Here is a 20,784-nt window from a genome sequence, read left to right on the forward strand (position 1 = left end):
GAACAGGATTTGGAGAGCTGGCTCTGCAGGTCAGTGCATCCCCCAGCACAGGGTCTGAGCAATGCTTCCAGGAGCCCCCATGCCTTTGCCACTCCAGTGCCCAGGGGAGGGGCAGAGGCAAGGAGGAAGCTTGTAAAGGGCTTTGAAGATGAAACAGGGCCTGTTGCCGGGACTGTTGACACAGCCACACTGAAGAGGCAAGCGGGTTGGAGCTTAAGAGGTCGGGTGATGCCAAGCCAATAAAACACAGCTATTGTCTCTTTGCTGCCCCTTTTAATGCCAGCGGCTCCTGGCACATAAAAAGGCCTGCCACGGCCCAGGGAGCACAAGCCCTTGGCTGCATCTGTCGTCAACTTCACTGTTCAGACACCTCCTGCCTCCACCATGACCTGTGGCTTCAACTCTGCTGGCTGCGGATTCCGCGCTGGAAACTTCAGCTGCGCCTCGGCCTGCGGGCCCCGGCCAGGCCGCTGCTGCATCACCGCCGCCCCCTACCGAGGCATCTCCTGCTACCGCGGCCTCACCGGGGGCTTCGGCAGCCGCAGCGTCTGCGGAGCCTTCCGCTCTGGCTCCTGCGGCCGCAGCTTTGGCTACCGCTCTGGAGGCGTGTGCGGACCCAGCCCACCCTGCATCACCTCCGTGTCCGTCAATGAGAGCCTGCTGGCGCCCCTCAACCTGGAGATCGACCCCAACGCACAGTGCGTGAAGCACGAGGAGAAGGAGCAGATCAAGTGCCTCAACAGCAGGTTCGCTGCCTTCATCGACAAGGTGGGTGTCCTGGATCACACCCTTCCTGATCCCCAACACAGGTGCACAGCCAGGCCTGGGCACTGATGGGGATAGTCGAAAGTGAGTACATGCCCAGGTAAGCTCCCAGACCAAAGGGAAGAGTGATCAAACTTCTAAGATACAGACAGAAAGACAAGATTAGGATCAGGAGCTGACAATCTCATGGGGGACACAAACCAAAAGCTGGAAAGGAGAACTAGGGGCAGAGCCTTTAGACAGGGAGATGATACCGCCTTGTGAGCTAAAGGCCACAGTGTGGGTGTTTGGTGCATTTGAAGCCAAGTGACTCTTGACATGGCAAGGAGGTGCTTCCTATGTCAGGGCCAGTGACCAGGACATGGCAAGACAGACTTTCTGGAGGTGATCCCATGGGCCATTGAGCTGCTTCTACCCCACATAGTGGGTGACTTGGCTACTGAGCAGGGCCAGAGTAGTTTGTTCAAGCTACTGTGTAGGGTTCAGGATCCAGCGGGAGCAATAGACCATCCCTACCCTCAAGGGCCTTCACCATCTGCAGAATCAGCATCCAGCTAAGTCTGCAGCCCATGTCACAGAGTCCAGGCACCACTCATCAGGAAGAAAGTCTCCCATGAGGAGCCAGGAGGGACTCTCAGGAGCCACCCTCAAGTTCCAGTAGAGACTTGGCCAGGAAGGTTTAGATATTTAGAAAAAATATCTAAAGGCAAGAGGCTAACAACATGAGACACCAAAGATGCATGAGAAAGAATTGTGCAGGGATGTGCCAGTTTATCAGACAAAAGAATCTAAGTGGGGCAATGGACCAACCTGGTGGCAGGGAGATAGATGGTTGTTAAACTTTGCTTGGGACCCAACAGTCTGTAATTATTACCGTGAGATAAGACCCCCTGCAGAGCAAAGGTAAGGGCTCAGCAGTCAGTGAGCTCCCACTCCTGTCTGCTCTGTCAGATGAAGGGTGGGGCACAGGCATTCCTACTCAAATATCCCAGCTGACTATTATTCTAATTGCATTGTTGTTGTAGGGTTTGAATAATTGGTACGTGCTTTATTTTTCAACTTTTATAGCCTGCCTTTCTAAAAAAGGTGCATCTGTGCAATTGCACAGGGCTCCTGTCACCTGACTTGTTGAGGCAGCTATTCAGTGTGGACATGACTTTCTGTGCTGGGTCTCTTTTAATCTCCACAGTGGGGTGTACTTTAATTGCCCCACTCTGTAGAGGGGCTAAGTGCTTTGTCCAGGGTCACGTTGTCAACAAGTAGATCAAAGTCTACAATCAGCTTCTTTTAAACACTTTTCATGACATGGGGTAAATTGCCTTAGAAGAGATTGAGGTTAGCTTTCAAGAAGGACTTCTAGGCGGTGAACTGATTTAAGTTCTAATGTGATTTTTGAGAAGGATGATACCCCCCAACAAGCAGTTATCAGGGCCTCAAAGTTGAAGCCTTTCAGATCCAGGTCCTGGGATCCCCTCTTGGCCTCTGACTCTGCAAGAAGAGAATCTCAGGCTGTTCCTCTGGGTGGCAGGTGCGCTTCCTGGAGCAGCAGAACAAGCTGCTGGAGACCAAGCTGCAGTTCTACCAGAACCGCAAGTGCTGCGAGAGCAACCTGGAGCCCCTGTTCGAGGGCTACATCGAGACCCTGAGGCGGGAGGCCGAGTGTGTGGAGGCTGACAGCGGGAGGCTGGCCTCAGAGCTCAACCACGTGCGGGAGGTGCTAGAGGGCTACAAGAAGAAGTGAGTGCCACAGGGAAGAGCCTGGCTCTGGTGGGAGCTCGCAGCCCAGGGGAGCATCAGGTCTGCGGCCAGATCGCTGCTGGGAATGGGAAAAACCTGTGCACCTGCCCTTCCTCCAGGCACAGGTCTCCCTGGGGTCCTGGCCCTCAAGGCTCACGTTGCCTTCCTAACAGCTGCTCAGGGCAACTTTACTCCCTCCCCTTCTTCATCTACCAGACCTTTCAGAAGCATATGGGTCCCTTTGTCCCCCTGCATGCAGCTCTCAAAGTCCTGGACACCCTTCTTAAGTTGACTCTTAAGTTGACTTCCTTCGCTCCATCCACTAAGCCTACCTGTGCCAGTCAGTCCCTGGGCTGGGCACTGGAGATCCCAGGACAAGTGTAGGCATGGCCCCTGACCTTGGGAAGCAGACACGACAGTCACAGGTCTAGACATTCAGTGACAAAGTGTGACATGACGTGAAGGATGAGTGAGTCCTGGACCCTCAAAAGGCATCTGTGTAACTGGGCATGGTGGCGCACACCTGTGATCCCAGCAGCTCAGGAGCATGTAGCAGGAGGACTGCAAGTTCAGAGCCAACTTGAATAACTTAGTGAGACCATGGCTCAAAATTTTAAAAATAGAGTAAAAGGGCTGGGGATGTATCTTGGTGGGAGAGCACCCTTGGGTTCATCCCCAGTTCTACAAAAAAAAAAAAAAGGCACTCCTTCTGAGGGTGCAGCCACCTTCAAGAACCTTCTCAGCCATGGTGTCCCCTGGCCCACCACACTCCTACACCCCCACCCTGTCCTGGAGCTGCATGCCCACACAGTAGGACAAGGGCAGGCTCTACTTCCCTTGTCTCCTCCAAGGGGGAGTGACAGGGAGGACTCCCTCTACCTGCTGCACAGTCATAGCCAGGGAAGGGCTCAGAGGAAAGGAAAACGGAGACAAGGGGAGACAAACGGCCACCTTCCTCTCCCCAACCACACGTGTGTGCGCGCACATGCCCACGCACACCCCCATCAGCACAGTTTCCAGTCCTGCCCTCCTGCCTTCACAGAAAAGAGTCAACACAGGAGTGGGTGCTTCCGTGCCCCAAGGGAACCAGTAGGCCTGGACCTATAGCCTGACCTCTCCTGGGCCCTGCCCATTTCTTTTGGAAGCAGGATGAGCAGGGGGAGGGCTGGCAATCAGGCCATCTGTAGGCATGTCCAGAGCCAAGGCCCAGAGCCGGCAGCCAGGCCCTGTTCTCTCGCCCACCAGGTATGAAGAAGAAGTCACACTTCGGGCCACGGCCGAGAATGAGTTCGTTGCTCTGAAGAAGGTGAGTATCTGAAGCCAACCCACCTGGAGGCCACACCACCTATCCCCTCTGGTCTGACTCACTGAAGCCACATGCCAAGAGTGCCCCAGAAGAGCTGGCCTCACCACCCCTTGTCACCCCACACAGGACGTGGACTGCGCCTACCTGCGCAAGTCAGACCTGGAGGCCAACGCGGAGGCGCTGACCCAGGAGATCGACTTCCTGAGGCGACTGTATGAGGAGGTGAGGGGCTCTCAGCCAAAGTGGGCACTCATGTGGCTCCATGGAGTCCTTGACCCTTGTCCAGACCCCTTCAGGCTTGAAACAGGCCTGACAACTGAGACCAGGCTCCAGGGTGGAATTTGGGGGAGAGGAACAGAACCCAAAGCAGACCAAGTAGGCAGAGGCAAGAGGAGGAGCACCCAGGACACTGTCTGGGAAGCATCCTGTGTCCTCCCTGAGGCAGCGGGTGCAGCACAGGCCACAAGGGCAGCAGATAGACTCAGCCGTTTCCCTGGCTGAGGGTTTTCTCTGACAGGCAAGAGTCCACCTCCATGTGGTTGGTCAAGGAGAATGTAAACGGGCCCCAAACAGGGTCTGTCCCCTAGGAAGATCTAGGGCCTGCCAGTGGGTGGGAGCACATGAACCTGAATAATTCCAGAAGCAAGCACCCAAGAAGCCGTTGTTGTTATCCCTAATGGGGACTTACTCTGTGCAAAAGTTATGGAACTTCATTAGGGGGGTTTCTGCTCCAAACATGGCTCTGGATGAGCCAAAGAGATTATGGGCATTATTAGCAGGTGGGAAAAAGCCCAGATAACTCAGTTGTTCTTTTACTCCCTCTCCTCCTACAGGAGATCCGCATTCTCCAGTCCCACATCTCTGACACCTCAGTCATCGTCAAGATGGACAACAGCCGAGACCTGAACATGGACTGCATCGTGGCTGAGATCAAGGCTCAGTATGATGACATTGCCAACCGCAGCCGCGCTGAGGCCGAGTCCTGGTACCGCAGCAAGGTGAGGGGCTCAGGACCCCTGCCTTGTGCATGGGGCAGTGGGAAGGGAACAAGGCCTCTTTTGCCTGGGGACTCTGATGCCCTGAGGTGGTGAGGGGAGGACAGACAGCTCTGAGGTTGGGGCCAGGGCAGGGCTGGCTGGCTGGTTGCACAGGCTCAGGGTGGCCCATGCTGAGCCTCAGAGCATGTCTGCCTCCCCCAGTGCGAGGAGATGAAGGCCACAGTGATCAGGCACGGGGAGACCCTGCGCCGCACCAGGGAGGAGATCAACGAGCTGAACCGCATCATCCAGAGGCTCACGGCTGAGATTGAGAATGCCAAGTGCCAGGTATGGCTCTCTGTGCCCAACAGCAGGGGGGCTGGGCCCTGCCCAGTGCCACACAGCCAGGCTGTGCCCTATGTGGGCCTCACCACTCATTCTGCAGCCCATCTGTCTGACCAGGTCCCCAGCATGGTCAATCTGGGTGATCCAGGTGAACAAGGCAAGAGGGCCTGTTTCTGGGCTGTTCCCAGCTGTGAGGAGACCCTGGGTACATCCAGGCAATGACATATACACACACTCAGAGACCATAACCTCCCCTGTTCTCCTCTGGGTCTCTAGAACAACAAGCTGGAGACCGCAGTGACCCAGTCTGAGCAGCAGGGTGAGGCGGCCCTGAGCGATGCCCGCTGCAAGCTGGCTGAGCTGGAGGGCGCCCTGCAGAAGGCCAAGCAGGACATGGCCTGCCTGCTCAAGGAGTACCAGGAGGTGATGAACTCCAAGCTGGGCCTGGACATCGAGATCGCCACCTACAGGCGCCTGCTGGAGGGCGAGGAGCAGAGGTGGGTCCACCCCACCCGCCCCAAGAACTACTTGCGTAGACCTGTCACCTCTAATTCCTAGTGTCTCAGTCATAATCCCGAGGACTGGCCCCAAGCTGTGCTCTTGACTGATTAGATTCCAGATATCACAGGTCTGAAACTTGGGCATGTTCCTTCTCATCAGACAAGGCCAGGGCCACTGTGATATCCAGAGCCCCCATGTAACCCAGGGCCCTGCTAGGATTAGAACCTCAAGCTCCTGAATATCGGTTCAGAACATCCTCAAGACTTCCATCCTCAATCTTCCAAGATCCACACCCTGCCTAGTTTCTAGGAGATCTCTTGCCCCACAGCAGAGTTGCTAACCAGACTCTAGTGATGACCTTGTGTGCCCAAGAGGAACTTCCACTCCTAAAACTTGGCCTATCCAAGTCTACTGGGTATGGTAGTTCAGGCTATACACCGTGCAAAGACAGCCAGATGAGGGCAAATGAGAGTTGAAATCCAGCCGTCGCTCTGCTTGCTGAGTAGTCTGCCTCTGCACTTCTGCAAGTGCCCAAAAGACACCTTTTCCTAAACTGCATGAAGACAGAAATGTAAATCAGAAACAGCCCCAAGCTGCACCACTCCAGCACCTAAGGGAATCTCAATCTTATTCTGGTTTCTTTTCTCTTCCCCTCCCCACCTTGTCCCCATTCAGGCTGTGTGAAGGCATTGGAGCTGTGAATGTCTGTAAGTATCTTGAGCCCGAAAAGGACAATTTTAGGTTGAGCAACAACAAGGATCTCCTGACTAGAGGTATATAGAGACCCTGGGGAAAGCATTTGCAATAATCCCCCCAGTAAAGGGGACAAGACTGGTCACGCAGCAGGAGAGACTGAAGTTAGCTTGCAGGAAGAAACTCACAACATAACTGAGGTTGAAGAGGGAAAGAAGATGTCACTGAAGGAAGGGCCAACTGATGTCACTCAGTGTAATCCTTGCCTTGTATAAGTGAGAAAGCTGAGCCCAGAGAGAAGGAGGGAGTTGCTCAAGGCTCAAAGCAGATCTGGACCAGAAACCAGACCTCTTGGCTCCCAGGCTAGGGTTTCCTCCACAATTTCAGAATTAGAACTAAAGGCTTCATGTGGCTTTCCCAGGAGGGCTAGACATATTAGACCAAAGAAAGATGGCTGGCTGGGGCGGCCACCAGCCAGGCCTCCTGATCCTACTGTCCTTCCCACAGGTGTCAGCAGCTCCAGGGGCGGGGTCGTGTGCGGGGACCTCTGCGTGTCCGGCTCCCGGCCGGTGATAGGCAGTGCCTGCAACACCCCCTGTAGCGGGAACCTGGCAGTGAGCACCGGGATGTGCGCACCCTGCGGCCCCGGCAGGTGTTAGGTGGTCCAGAAGAGCCAGGGAAGCCCCTCCAGCCTGCCGGACCTGCCACCGCTCCTCCTGCAACTGAGAACAGCAGCGCATCTGTGGCCTCCCCCCTTGCGTTCTGAGAACGCACCCCGGCTCCTGCCCACCGCCACTCCTCTGCCCCTCCTGTCCTGCTGCCAGGAGTGGATCACCCCTCCCCTATCTGGTCCAGCCCCTGCTGGGAGAAGAGCTTTCCCTCCCTGGAAGGAGCAGGGTGCGAGTGCTTCCCACGCCTCTCTGCCCTCTGGTCGCCTATTTCCAATAAACTGTGAGGCCTGCCTCTGTGTTTTGCTTACTTTCTCAGAGGGAATCCATACCCACCATCTGGTGAGCACCTGGCCCAGCCATAAGGCCTGGGGACCACGGTCATTGTGGCCTGCCCTCAGCTTGGGCACCTGTGGGGCCTGCCCTCCCAGGCCAGGCGGTGTTCTTGGTACATCTACCTACAGTACACCTGCCAGCCTGGTTTGGTTCCAGCTGTCCTGAGGGAAGCAGAGGAGGCCACTGGTCTGCTGGAAACCTTTGTGTGTGGCAAACGTGTGTTTGGTTCTCATCCCTCCTGGGCACACACCCCACTTCTTCCCCTCACACCTGCATTCTGCCCCACAACACCATACCCACCCACAGCAGTAGCCACCAGATAGGCCAACAGCCACCCTGTATCTATCCAGAAGCCACACACCATTGGCACTGTCCTCCCCACCATGCTGCTCATCAAACAAGAGGAGATGAGATCCTTGACCCTGACATTCCCCATCCTGCCCTCCACACACACACCCTCCTCAGCTCCCAAAAGCCCTCAAGCTGGTAAGAGGCACCGTCCCTAGGCCCCAGCTGCCTGCCCAGCACCCTGTCTCCACATACCTAGGAATTTCAACCTCAGCCCTAAGAGGATCCCTGCCCCCTCTGCCTGACCTCTCCTGTGCTCTGGAACTCTGTGGAAGGAGAGCTGAGAGGCCCCTAACCCCACCCTCCAGGAACAGGTCTGGGAGAGCCCTGGTGAGAACATTGCCCTCCTCCTCATCACCCCATCCCATCCTCCCCCGCCCTCTTCCCCTTCTCCTTCTTCCACCCGCCCCACTCCCCACCCATCTCCCCTGCTGTTCTTCTCTCACTCACTATCCCCCCCTAAGGCCCTCCAGGCTCCACACCAAGCTCCCTGTGCTCCCTGAACCCCTCCCAGTCCCCTAAGCTTGGGACTTTCTGTTTGACAGGCCAGACCCTCAGCTCCTCCCAGCCAGCCCTGCTCACTGGCTCTCCTCCGTCCCATGCCACCTCCCCTAAACACTCGGGTACTGCAGGGCCCTCTCACCTCCCCCACACTGTCCCTAGGCAGCCTTGAGCTCCTGCCTGGTCATGCCTCCAGCTGAGCTCAGAGGCCTGAGGATCCTCCACTGCCTCCCTGCACCGCTGCAGACTGCCATGCCCCAGTTCCCACGGGACAGCTCCCTTGGCACTCCTAGACACACTTGGAGCCCATGACCTCCAAGCTCACCTCTTCCCTTGCCCTCAACAGAGCCCCTGCTCGTCTCCCCTGCCCAGACCATCAGCACAGTAGGCCCCACAGCTCAGCCAGAACCAGAACCCAGATCTATTCATGCCTTTTCCTCAAAACTAGTTAGCTCCCAAGGGCCTTCCCTTCCTGCCTCCCATACACCTCTCTTACCCGCTCTCCCCTCTCTTCCTGCTGCCCCATCCTGGCCCAGGCCACCTCCATCTTGCCTGGAGGCCCTCTCTTCTTCCCTTCCAGCCCCTGCTCCACAGCAGCCAGAGAGACCTTCAGGGAGCGTGAGCATGACCTTTCCATGGACCCCCAATGCCATCAGGGTGACCCAGACTGTCAAGCATAGCATGCCAGCCCTACCTATCTGGTTCTGACTGACCACTCAGAATCTCACGGCTCCCCAGTCCCCCTGCTCCCACCTCTCTCCCCTGCTCTGCCTCATGTTGTAGGGACAGAGGGGGCAAGGCACCAAAGATAGGAGGAAACAGTTTTATTTGGCTGCAGCCAGGTTCAGACGGCACAGTTTTTGCTGTAATTAATTAACCCCCTGAACCCTGAGTTCAGGGAGTTTCAGAGTTTTATACCCAGCGTGTAAGGGGAGGGGCTCAAAAGTTCACAGTCTGCAGAAGTTCACATAAAAGCAGCTTTTTCTTTCACTGTTCTGGGCAGGTTAACCCTTCAAGGACAACACCTGAGAAGGGGAGAGCTTCTTCTCCCCTTTCTTTCTTCCCTCTGCCTGCTGTTACCATGGAGCCCATTTGTAACTTATCTTAAAAATGTAGACATCTCTGTGAAGCCCAGCTCAAGGCCAGAGACCTTGTTTGCAGAGTTCTACAAAGTACTATACTGGATATGTTTGTAAAAAACTTGTTAGGGGTGTCCAGCACCTAGAGTGCTGGTATCTTCCCAGCCAGTGGCCAAGTAAACAGGGCGACACGAAAATAGGAAGTTTATCTACATTTTACTCTTTTGCAGAGACTCTTTTGCTGACAGTCCTAAAATCAGCCATGGTGAAGAGGGCTTTTCTGTGGAGAAACGGGTGCCACTTCACTCAGAGACCCTGGACACAGGTCAAATGACAGATGGGACCAGAAGCTCTCTCTCCAAGGGCCTCTGGAGCGTGACCTTGAGAAATGGCTCTGATTCCACTCTGGGCTTTACCACTCCCTTCCCAGAGACCTAAGGAGTCCTAGTCTCGGGGTAATCACAGCACACCTGAGGGGCCCGAGGGGGCCATTCCTGTGGGAGGTGATGCACCTTCCTTCCACCCGCAGGCCTGAGGGCCCAGGCAAGACCATGGCTGCAAACTCTCCATCTGTTAGAGCCTCTGATCTGAGTCCTGGGTCCCGCCTCCTCTCCACCAAGAGGAAGGGCACTGCCACAAGCCCCAGTTTGTTTGGGGGACAAAAAGAGGAGCACCATTGGAGGATTATTAGCCTTGGAAAGTGGGTGGGTTTCTAGAGGAAGCAGTGTTGACTCTGAGGCCCACAGGAAGATCAGGAGTCCACACTGAATCAACAAATAGTGCCTGAGACCCGCTACACACCAAGACCTGCAGTTACCCGGGTTTGGGTTCCCGGAAGTGAGGAAAATGATCAGCGATGCTGTCCCTATCCCTGAGGCTTCCGTGTTACAGCAAAAGGTTAATGTGGGTAAGGAATGAGCCAGAAGGGAGAGGCGAGCTCCGCAGACCGGGAACAGCATGTGAAGAGGTCAGTTAGACAAAGAGCCAGGAACCCTCCAGGCAGTCTGATGAGCTCAGCAAGGCCAGAGGAGGCTGGGGGGCTGCTCTCCAGAGCCCCCTAGAAGCTTAAAATGCTCCAGCTCACCCCATAAAAGTTCTCTCCTTCCTCCCAGGGCGTTTCTCAAGGACTCTTCCTTGCTGGCACTTTCTTGGCCTGTCACCTTGCGTGGTATCAGCCATGGTATTTCCCATGCACTTGGTAGGTGTCCGCCAATTAGCAAGGCCTTCTGAACTTCACAGAGAGCCAATTGTCTCTTCTCTGAAAGTTCCCTGATGACTGAGCCATCCGACCATCAGTGCCCTCTGTGCTGGCAAGCCTGTGGTAGGGACAACTCCTGAGCAACAGTCCCTCCACACCTGTCCTGCTCACGCACCAGCTGAGGCTCCTGCACATCCAAGGGGCTGGCTGGTGGTCTAACCCCCACTCCACATGGATGAACTAGCTGAGGCCCCCAAAGTGAAGGGCCTTTATTGTATTTGGAAAATGACAAACCCCAAAATAGTGTGGCCGGGGAAGAAGGAATGAGGGAGAAGGCAATACATTGATCCTTTCCCAATACATTCTTTCCCAGGGACAAGACAGGCCCCAGGGAGGAGATATCCATCGAGTCTGGAATGACAGTCTCTGGAAAGAAGCCAGAGCATTGATCCTTCCCTAAACAAATCCTTCCCCAGACCCTCCATCTGGCCCAGTAAAGACAAATCTCAGATACTGACCACTGGCCCCAGGCCCACTCCATCTCGCCCAGCAAAACAGATTCCAAATGCCTAAGTGCCTAAACTGACATGATCATTAATTAAGTCACCTCTCAGTGTAACCTATGTAAGTGTAAACTCCCCATTTGGCCGGTGGCTTATTTTCCACCAGGAAAGTGGGTCCATCAGAGGCATGACTCCATTCCCAAATAAAGGCTTTTGCTGATCAGTGAAGTTTGAATCCAGCCCAGTCTTCTTGTGCTAACAGCCTTGACCAACCACTCTTGGTGGCAAAGCCAAGATGAGAATCCAAGCCTCTTGACTTCCAGTCTTCCCTCTTTTCCTACTGCCTCTCTCTGCCCTCTTTCTTCAGAGGCTCAGGACACTGTTATGCTATTTCAGTAATAATAATAACAACAACGATGAATGCCAAGTTTCCAGTATTCTTCAGTGGCACGCTATACTCCAAACTTGTATCCATTTTGTCTCATTTAATCCTCCTGTGGTGGCTGTCTTTAGGAATGGTCTCCCAACAATAGTTTCCCTCTCTGCCCCTGCTGCTCTTCATAGCAAAGATAAAACTCATTTCTCCTCCTCTTGAATCCTGGCTGGCCCTGAGAATTCTTTGACCAATGGAACAGAATGTGGTGGAAGGGAGATTCTGTGCTCTACAGAGCATTAGAGAGAGAGTGGATGAAATGGAGTGACCAGATCACCCCTAGAAGCACAATTTACATTTACAGAAAATGCACTGGTAATGGAGAACCTTTCAACTGCATGCTCAGATTCTGGTTTTCTGCCACTCTCTCTATAATGCTCACAAGATTCCAACAGGTGCTATTGTAAGAGAGCTTGTAGGAGCCATTTTTTGTTGATTTGTTTGTTTATCTTTTAATTTGTTTCTCTGTTCTTTGGCATTTGTAGGAGCCATTTGAAAGGGTTTTAACCACTGGGGCACAGGTACACACTCCTATAATCCCAGTGGCTTGGGAGGCTTTAAGGGAGGAGGATCATGAGTTCAAAGCCAGCCTCAGCAACTTAGGCCCTAAGTAACTCAGCAAGACCCTGTCTCTAAATAAAATACAAAAGAGAACTAGGGATATGTCTCAGTGGTTAAGCACCCCTGGATTTAATCTCTGGTACCAAAAAAAAGAAAAAGAAAGAAAGGGTTTTGACCAGTGTGGTACCAGCTTGCAATCATGGAAAGAATGTTAAAATAGCGCATTGAGGTTCTTGTTTTCATCCCCCTCTATAGAGTGCTCAGAGGGTGCCAATAGACAGTATTGTAAGAAGGTTTTTAGAGTAATGCTGAAATGGAGGTAACCAGAACTGTCCTAAAGTGGCACAAGCTTGAGTTCATAGAAAACATGTTGGTGATGGTGAACTTTTCCAACACCACACATAGGAATGTTTTTGCAACCACCCTCTTTATAGTACTGATGACAGGTGGTAGTACCTGGAGGAACCCAGAGGCCCCTGGCTATCACCCCAGCTGAACTCTCGACCAGTGGACACCACCAAATGCCAACCATAGGAGTGAAGCTATTTTGGACCTTCAAACCATCCCAGAGCCCTAGCCAATCATAGAAAGCCAACAAATCACCCATCAACCTACACAATCATGAAAAATATTGTTGTCTTAAGCCACCAAGCTTGGGGCTATTTTGTTATGTTGCAATAGCTAAGTGGAAGAAAAGTTGGTACCTGGAAGTGGGGTTCTGCTATAACAAAACCTAAAGCCTGTGGCATTGGCTCTGGGAGTTGGCATCAGGCTGAGCCTGAGTGTCCTCAGGAATACAAGTCTAGCTAGAGTGTGGGGAAATTACCAATTAATCCTTGAAAAAAGGCCTAGGGGTAGAAGCTGTTCCTTATGTTTATAGTTCCTATATGTTTGGTTCTCTGGGGTTTTTTTAATATTTATTTTTTAGCTTTAGGTGGACACAATATCTTTATTTTACATTTATGTGGTGCTGAGGATCTAACCCAGTGTCTCATGCATGTTAGGCGAGCGCTCTACCACTGAGCAACAACCCCAGCTCTGTTCTGTTTTTTTCCAGTGGATCAAACTCAGGGGATCAAACTCAGGGCTTCATGCAAAGTAGGCTAGCACTTTGCCACTGAGCCAATCCTGTCCCCAGTTCTTATATTCTTTAGTGTTTGCTATGTATCAGCCAATGCCTCCAGTCCTCTAATACAACTCTTTATATTAACTTTCTCTATTCAATTATTATCCTTTGATTAGATCCTGACAGCTACATCTTGGCCCAAAAGCATCACTTGAGCTCCAAGCTGGTGACCAGAACCAAATCTAGTCCTATGGGTGAGGCCATTTTTGTCCTTCCAGCCATCCTAGCACCCCAAACAACATCACACGAAGGAGAAGCACACAGCACACCGACAGAACCATGAGAAATGATAAAGTATCATGCCACGCCTCTCCATCTGCATGATTTGTTGTGTGGTTAGATGTCTGAAACTCTTCCCTCCAGCCCCCTAGGCATCATATCCACAAAGAAGCTTAAGCCCAGCGAGGATGACAGACATGACCACAATCACAGAACTAGCAGGTGGCTGGACCGGTGTTCAAACCAGGTCTGTATGAACCAAGCCCTTTCAAACACCTTGTCTCACTCAAAGAGCTGAGAGGGAACTCAGGAATACTGTCCACCCTCTGTCACTCTCCAGTCAGGAAACAGAAGGAAGATCAGAGTGGAAGCCATTTGCCCAAGTGACCCTTGTCACAGATGGCCATCAGAATTCTGAATTAGCAGCTCAGTTCTCCTGACTTCCATCCCAGAGCTCTGGCTATCCCCCCACCCCCACCACCGCCCATGGCTCTCACGACTTCCCTTCCACTCTCTCCTTCACTCACACACATCCCCCAAGGAATGCCCTTGGGTGAGGGGACAGTATTGCCATAGTTGAGAACCTCTAGGACATATTTGGCCATATCTTGAGACATATTTGGTTGTCAGAATAGGGAAGAGGGGAACACTGCCAGCGTCTAGTTCTAGAAGCCAGCAGGACCACAAAGTGAACAGGGCACCACGACCCCACCCCCAACAGAATTACGCAGCTTGCAATGTCAGTAGTGCTGCTGCAAGCAACCCTGGATTAGAGAAACCCACAGTCCCCTTGAGTCTTTGTTTTTCCCCAAGTGCCCAGTTTGCTTGCTCAAGACTAGCTGGACAGCACCTTCTGCAATCATGTTCACCTACTGAAAATACCTAAGTGGATGGTGAAGTTCTGAGGAAATCTGTGGCAGGGTCCACCTATCAATCACAGCAAGGCCCACCTATCATAGCAGGGCCCACCTATTAATCCCAGCAAGTTCCACCTATCCATCACAGCAGGGCCTACCTATTAGGCACAGCAAGCCACACCTATCAATCACAGCAAGTCCCAGCTATTGTAGCAGGGCCCAGTCACTTCCAAGACAGCAGGTTTGATTCGCTACAATTAGTTTATTGGAGGCACAGAATGAGACAGACAAACGTGCAGGAAGGCAGCTGAGTCATTGGCTTTGTAGAAGTTTCTGCAGGCAGCCCAGGAAGGAGGTACTCTCCCTCCCTCCCTTGGCCAGGTCCCTCACAGAGTTACAGGAAAACCAGCAACAATGTTCATTCCCATTTGCATTTCCAGGTGAAAGCACCTGAGCAACCTCCTGGAAAGGGCAGAAAGGGAGATTCTGGGGCCGGCCCTGTTCCTCCAAGCTCTGGAGAAGGGGGTCAGGCAGGACCAATGAATCCAGCAAAAAACAAAAGGCGGAAGAAAAGGATGAATCCTTGGGACAACAAACTACTGGGAAAGGTTACAGAAAGAGACCAAGGCGCCGCCCCTGCCTCCCGGGGCTCAGGGCGCCCAGAGGGGAGCAGGCGGGGACTAAGTGTAGGGTGTACACATCAGACAACCAACCGGCTCGGGGAGGCCGGCAGTGGGTGGTGCGTTCCGGTTGCGCGAGGTCCTGGCTGGGCAGAGGGTGACGGTGGCCTTCGATTGTAGCTTCCATTGTAGGTGGCCTCCTAGCACTTCCTACAGCCGCCGCTGCAGGCGCCGGCCCCGGCGCAGGGGGCGCAGGCGTTGGGGGTGCCCACCACCACGTTGCCGCTGCAGGGGGCGCTGCAAACTCTGGTGTTGACAGCAGGGGAAGTACCGGAGACACAGAGATCGCCACAGGCGACGCCACCGCGGGAGCTGCTGACGCCTGCATGGGGGAGAACAGGGAGTCACGCGTCAGGCACAGCTCCAGCCAGGTGGCTTTGCAGAGAGCGCGATGCCCCCTCCCCAAAGGTTCGGGCCTCCCTAGCTGGAGAAAGGGGAGGGCTCGGACTACTTACATACGTTCACGGCGCCAACGCCCTCACACAGCCTGTTGGGAGATGAAAAGTTGACAGGTCAGTACCGCAGGAAAGGCTCCGCGATCAGCAACCAGGTGCAAGGTGTGATTCGTGGGCCTCCCTTTGGGGACTTGCCAGGGGAAAGGAGTAAGAAACCAGCAAGGGGAGCCCCAGATCCCCGTCACCACGTGGGTGCTGGAGTCGGCCTGCAAGCACCTGCAGTCCACTGCCAGCTGCTTATTAACTATGCATTGTGAGTTTTAACCTTTCTGGGCCTAGGTTTCCTCATCAGGAAAATCGACTCCCATACATGCAAAGCTTAGTACCCAGCACGCAGTGAGCACTTAAGAACTCTTCCCTGCAGCAGTTTCTAGGTTCTGATTTTTGTAAATGTATTTGAGGGGGGACAGACAACCTCCCACCCAAATAAACAATTATGGGACAAAACTCAAAGGAAAAGATTAAGCTCTAGTTCTGAGAGTCTCTCCTTAAGAGGCTGGAGCTGTAGAGCTGTCCTCTAGCCATGGGCAGTCTGAATGACCAAAGGATCTTTTCCCCTACCTCCATCCCCACCTCCAGGACAGGCCAAAAACAAAACTCCTGAGAGTAAGTCAAACCTGCCACAAGGGACAGATCCTGCTCTTGGTCTACCTCAGCCCCAGGCTATAATGGAAGACCATTTTGGAGTATTTTATTATGATTACAGTAGGTAAGCAAAGTTTGAAGGGATTTCCTGCTGAAGCAGGCTTTAGGAAATAAATCAGAATTCCCAGGGCTAGGGCAAGAATTAGGCAGGACCAGGCTAGGTAAGAGCCGTAATCCTGAATGACACAAAAACCAGGACTGGGAAAGAGGGAGTGCCATTCAAGGAAGATGACCCGAGGTTAAGTTAGACTCTCAGGAACAGACATCACCCTACATATACACAACTCTGAATTCAGATATATAAAAGTCGTCAATCCCATATCACAGCCTAGGTAAGCATGACATTCAGATGGGGCTAGATCACACTCAAAGGACTTACACAGGTTTCCTGTCCAGCTGCAGGTTGGTGAGGTGTGGTAACGGAGGTGGAGAGGTGCTGGGAGTGTGAGGGACATGGCATGCTGAGAGCCCAAGCATGATTGGGGGAGTAAAGAGTTATGGGACCCACCTCTGCTCCTCGCCCTCCAGCAGGCGCCTGTAGGTGGCGATCTCGATGTCCAGGCCCAGCTTGGAGTTCATCACCTCCTGGTACTCCTTGAGCAGGCAGGCCATGTCCTGCTTGGCCTTCTGCAGGGCGCCCTCCAGCTCAGCCAGCTTGCAGCGGGCATCGCTCAGGGCCGCCTCACCCTGCTGCTCAGACTGGGTCACTGCGGTCTCCAGCTTGTTGTTCTAGAGACCCAGAGGAGAACAGGGGAGGTTATGGTCTCTGAGTGTGTGTATATGTCATTGCCTGGATGTGCCCAGGGTCTCCTCACAGCTGGGAACAGCCCAGAAACAGGCCCTCTTGCCTTGTTCACCTGGATCACCCAGATTGACCATGATGGGGACCTGGTCAGGAAGATGGGCTGCAGAATGAGTGGTGAGGCCCACATAGGGCACAGCCTGGCTGTGTGGCACTGGGCAGGGCCCAGCCCCCCTGCTGTTGGGCACAGAGAGCCATACCTGGCACTTGGCATTCTCAATCTCGGCCGTGAGCCTCTGGATGATGCGGTTCAGCTCGTTGATCTCCTCCCTGGTGCGGCGCAGGGTCTCCCCGTGCCTGATCACTGTGGCCTTCATCTCCTCGCACTGGGGGAGGCAGACATGCTCTGAGGCTCAGCATGGGCCACCCTGAGCCTGTGCAACCAGCCAGCCAGCCCTGCCCTGGCCCCAACCTCAGAGCTGTCTGTCCTCCCCTCACCACCTCAGGGCATCAGAGTCCCCAGGCAAAAGAGGCCTTGTTCCCTTCCCACTGCCCCATGCACAAGGCAGGGGTCCTGAGCCCCTCACCTTGCTGCGGTACCAGGACTCGGCCTCAGCGCGGCTGCGGTTGGCAATGTCATCATACTGAGCCTTGATCTCAGCCACGATGCAGTCCATGTTCAGGTCTCGGCTGTTGTCCATCTTGACGATGACTGAGGTGTCAGAGATGTGGGACTGGAGAATGCGGATCTCCTGCAGGAGGGGCATGGGGACATGTCAGAGGCTCCTTGAGACCAGAGCCCAACCCAGCACACCAGTGCCCAACTTCTCAGACTCCCTTGGCCCCCAGACTCTGCCTGATCACACAATCCAGCCTGAAGCCCCAGACACAAATCCCTGTCCACCCTTCCACCTCCCTCTAGCCCTCCGACCGGCCTAGCGACCCTCACCTCCTCATACAGTCGCCTCAGGAAGTCGATCTCCTGGGTCAGCGCCTCTGCGTTGGCCTCCAGGTCTGACTTGCGCAGGTAGGCGCAGTCCACGTCCTGGGAAGATGGGGGGTTGAGCTCAGAGGGTCCCTGAAGACTGTGCCTCCAAATTCCTCTCTCCTCTTACCCCTTCCATTCACACCAGGGGAGAAGGATCCCTACTGTCTCTACCACCAAGCCATCTCCTGCCTTCTGACTCTCCCCAGATGCACCCAGCAACTTCCTCAACTGTGACAACAAACCTTTGGTGCCTTGGACATGGCCCACCTGCCTGGCAGGACCCCTCCCACCTCTCCTTTTTACCTCTCCTGTAGGAAGCTTGCCCAGGGGACCCCTCAGTTCTGCCACCTGGTCCTTCCCTAGCCCCCAGCAGTCTCCCAAGTAGCCCCCTGACCACTCCCGGTTCTACTGCATCATCCCTAGACTCTGGGGTCAGATCTTTGCTTTTGTCGTCAGACTTTCAGCATGCCAACAGACCACACCACCCCCAACAGGCAGACTAAACTCCTGGACTCCAGGGGACCCCAGCCACAGATCTCCTAGGCACCCAGAGGTCAACACAGCCACCCCCTCGCCCCAGGGCAGGTGCGAGGGGTCATTTCCCTTGTCACAGCCCTAGGTGTGCCATTTGATGGTCTGCCTCTCTAGCAACTGCCCATCCTGATGTGGAGAGGTCACTGCACCCACCCTGAGGTTGAGCCCCCATGGTGACCCCAAAAGAGTCTGCCCCGAAATCCCCCATGGCTCTGCTTCCCTCAGCCATGCGACTCACCTTCTTCAGAGCCACAAACTCATTCTCAGCTGTGGCCCTCAGAGAAACTTCCTCCTCATACCTGAGATGGGAGAGAGGGGAGGTGAGGGCAGAGCAGTGTCCACAGACCCCACCCCACAGGCCAGCCAGGGGCTGGGGAGGGAAGCCCACACCGTTGGCCCCAGTCGCCCTGCCAAGTCCTTGCTGGTTGGAGTTGGGGTGTCTGGGATCCTCTCTCCACTCTGAGTTGGGGATGGAGAGGGCTCCTGTGGGACCTTCCAGTCCCAGTGCCAAGGCTGCACTGAGGTCCCCTCAGGAGGCAGAGAAGGGAGTGGACACTATGGCCTCTGGGGTACTGCAGCCAGCGCCCTCTGCCATGGTGTCAATCCTAGCTCTGCTGTGAGGTGTCATAGACCCAGAGGAACTCAGAACTGAGCACCAAGGCAGGGGGCCACCTAGTGTGGTCTCAGAGGATGGAAGGCTGAGGTGGGTGCAGAGCACTCCAGGCCTCAGGGCTGCTCTCAGGCAGGTGTGGACGGTCACAGCTCCATGAACAGGTCCTGCACCCCCTCAGTCTGCGCTGGGCCACACACCCTCCCTGGGCATTCTCATCATCTGTGCCAAGGGCTCTCCCAAAGCCAGTCTGTGCGGGAAGGGACACCAGAGCAGCCCCACTCACTTCTTCTTGTAGCCCTCCAGCACCTCCCGCACGTGGTTGAGCTCTGAGGCCAGTCTCCCGCTGTCGGCCTCTGCACACTCGGCCTCCCGCCTCAGGGTCTCGATGTAGCCCTCGAACAGGGGCTCCAGGTTGCTCTCGCAGCACTTGCGGTTCTGGTAGAACTGCAGCTTGGTCTCCAGCAGCTTGTTCTGCTGCTCCAGGAAGCGCACCTGCCATTCAGGGTGGTGGAGAGGATGGATCAGGGGTCAGCCAGCTCTTGGCATGGGGGTGATTGTTTGAAGGGGCCTCTGACCCTGGAGCTCACCAGAGATCAGGCAGAGGTGAGCCTTGAGAACAGGACAACTTCTCCCTTTCCTGTTCCTGATCCATGGTGGGAACCAGGGGCTGATGTGGATATGTGCCTGTTCTTATGTGAGCCCAGTTCCCCATCCAGATGGATCCAAGGGACAAATGTCAGGGGCCAGGTTCAGGGCTCAGCACCCCTACTCTGAAGGCAGTGAGGCTGGAGCTCTCAGCCAGCGCCCCACATTCAGACCCCATCATGGGGTTCTGGTGGTGGGCATCATAGAGCTGATGTCAGGACATCCAGGACAGAGCTGGGCTATCCTGCCCTCCCCCACTTCCTCTGGCAGACATACCTCCCTGCCCCAGCATCCAGCCCTCAGCTGGGGCTGCCCAGTGCCCTAGACCAACAGCAGCTGCTGCATTCCTCCACAAGCTGAGTAGTTTGTACCTGAGCAGCCTGTCCTCTCTCTCTCTTTTTTTTTTTTTTTTTTTACAATTGAGTCTTTCTGGCTCTGGAGTGCCTGCATAGGTCTGGAGTGCCTGTCTGTGTATGCCTCTCCCATCTGACTGTGATCTCGGTGAAACCGAAGTCTTTCTGCCTCTGCCTCTCCCCTCAATGACCAGGCCTGGCTGTGTACCTGTGTTAGGCATCAGGAAGGGTGCGATCCAGGACACCCACCTTGTCAATGAAGGCAGCGAACCTGCTGTTGAGACCCTTGATCTGCTCTTTCTCCTCGTGCTTCACGCACTGTGCGTTGGGGTCGATCTCCAGGTTCAGGGGCGTGAGCAGGCTCTCGTTGACGGACACGGAGGTGATGCAGGGTGGGCTGGGTCCGCACACGCCGCCAGAGCGGTAGCCAAAGCTGCGGCCGCAGGAGCCAGAGCGGAAGGCTCCGCAGACACTTTGGCTGCTGAAGCCCCCGGTGAGGCCGCGGTAGCAGGAGATGCCTCGGTAGGGGGCGGCGGTGATGCAGCAGCGGCCTGGCCGGGGCCCGCAGGCTGAGGCGCAGCTGAAGGCACGGCCACAGTAGGATCCACAAGTCATGGTGCTTTGGCGGGAGACGGGAGGCTCTGACGTTGGAGACGTCCAAATGGAGGGTGCAGTGGACGTGGATTCAATTGTTTGCCTTTTCCACCTCTGTCGGCCTTTTATATATCCGTGGAGCCTGGCTGACCACGTGGTTGGGGACTATTAGATGCCTTTATAGGCTTGGGTTGTTAAGCTACTGTGGCTCTCCCCTAAATGTGCTTAATTGGTGACCATGTTTATGGTCCTTTGCCCTAAACTGCACAATTTTCTTCTTCAAAGGGCCAGCTCACCCCCACACGCACACCCCAGCCTTCTAATACACAGAAATTTGAGAGGTTGAGAGACGTGGGGCGCACTGATTCGGGCTGGAAAGAGG

General features: G+C 54.6%; 2 protein-coding genes across 2 annotated transcripts; one reads left to right on the forward strand and one right to left on the reverse strand.

Annotated features, from left to right (window-relative positions):
• The first annotated feature begins 384 nt into the window (after positions 1 to 384).
• LOC114103946 (keratin, type II cuticular Hb3) lies at positions 385 to 6,897 on the forward strand. Its single transcript, XM_027949830.2, has 9 exons — positions 385 to 768; positions 2,294 to 2,502; positions 3,748 to 3,808; positions 3,935 to 4,030; positions 4,642 to 4,806; positions 5,008 to 5,133; positions 5,407 to 5,627; positions 6,307 to 6,328; positions 6,832 to 6,897. Exons 1-9 carry the CDS (start codon positions 385 to 387, stop codon positions 6,895 to 6,897), a joined length of 1,350 nt encoding a protein of 449 aa, XP_027805631.1.
• Positions 6,898 to 14,973: 8,076 nt separating this feature from the next.
• LOC114104010 (keratin, type II cuticular Hb6) lies at positions 14,974 to 20,423 on the reverse strand. The gene is made up of 9 exons (XM_027949971.2): positions 20,058 to 20,423; positions 19,094 to 19,302; positions 18,436 to 18,496; positions 17,625 to 17,720; positions 17,263 to 17,427; positions 16,936 to 17,061; positions 16,442 to 16,662; positions 15,289 to 15,320; positions 14,974 to 15,155 (listed from the first exon to the last, which is right to left on the reverse strand). The coding sequence occupies exons 1-9, from the start codon at positions 20,421 to 20,423 to the stop codon at positions 14,974 to 14,976; spliced, it is 1,458 nt and encodes a 485-aa protein (XP_027805772.2).
• Between the last annotated feature and the right edge of the window lie 361 nt (positions 20,424 to 20,784).

The sequence above is a fragment of the Marmota flaviventris genome, chromosome 3 (genome assembly GCF_047511675.1).
Source record: "Marmota flaviventris isolate mMarFla1 chromosome 3, mMarFla1.hap1, whole genome shotgun sequence".
NCBI classification, from domain to species: Eukaryota; Metazoa; Chordata; class Mammalia; order Rodentia; family Sciuridae; genus Marmota; species Marmota flaviventris.

Coding starts and splice junctions, on each gene's coding strand:
- LOC114103946 (XM_027949830.2), top strand. CDS start 385: ATGACCTGTGGCTTCAACTCTGCTGGCTGCGGATTCCGCGCTGGAAAC. Junction 5,628..6,306: donor CTGGAGGGCGAGGAGCAGAG/GTGGGTCCACCC, acceptor GTCCCCATTCAG/GCTGTGTGAAGGCATTGGAG. Junction 6,329..6,831: donor TGTGTGAAGGCATTGGAGCT/GTGAATGTCTGT, acceptor TCCTTCCCACAG/GTGTCAGCAGCTCCAGGGGC.
- LOC114104010 (XM_027949971.2), bottom strand. CDS start 20,423: ATGACTTGTGGATCCTACTGTGGCCGTGCCTTCAGCTGCGCCTCAGCC. Junction 19,303..20,057: donor TCGCTGCCTTCATTGACAAG/GTGGGTGTCCTG, acceptor CCTGAATGGCAG/GTGCGCTTCCTGGAGCAGCA. Junction 17,721..18,435: donor AGTTTGTGGCTCTGAAGAAG/GTGAGTCGCATG, acceptor CCATCTTCCCAG/GACGTGGACTGCGCCTACCT.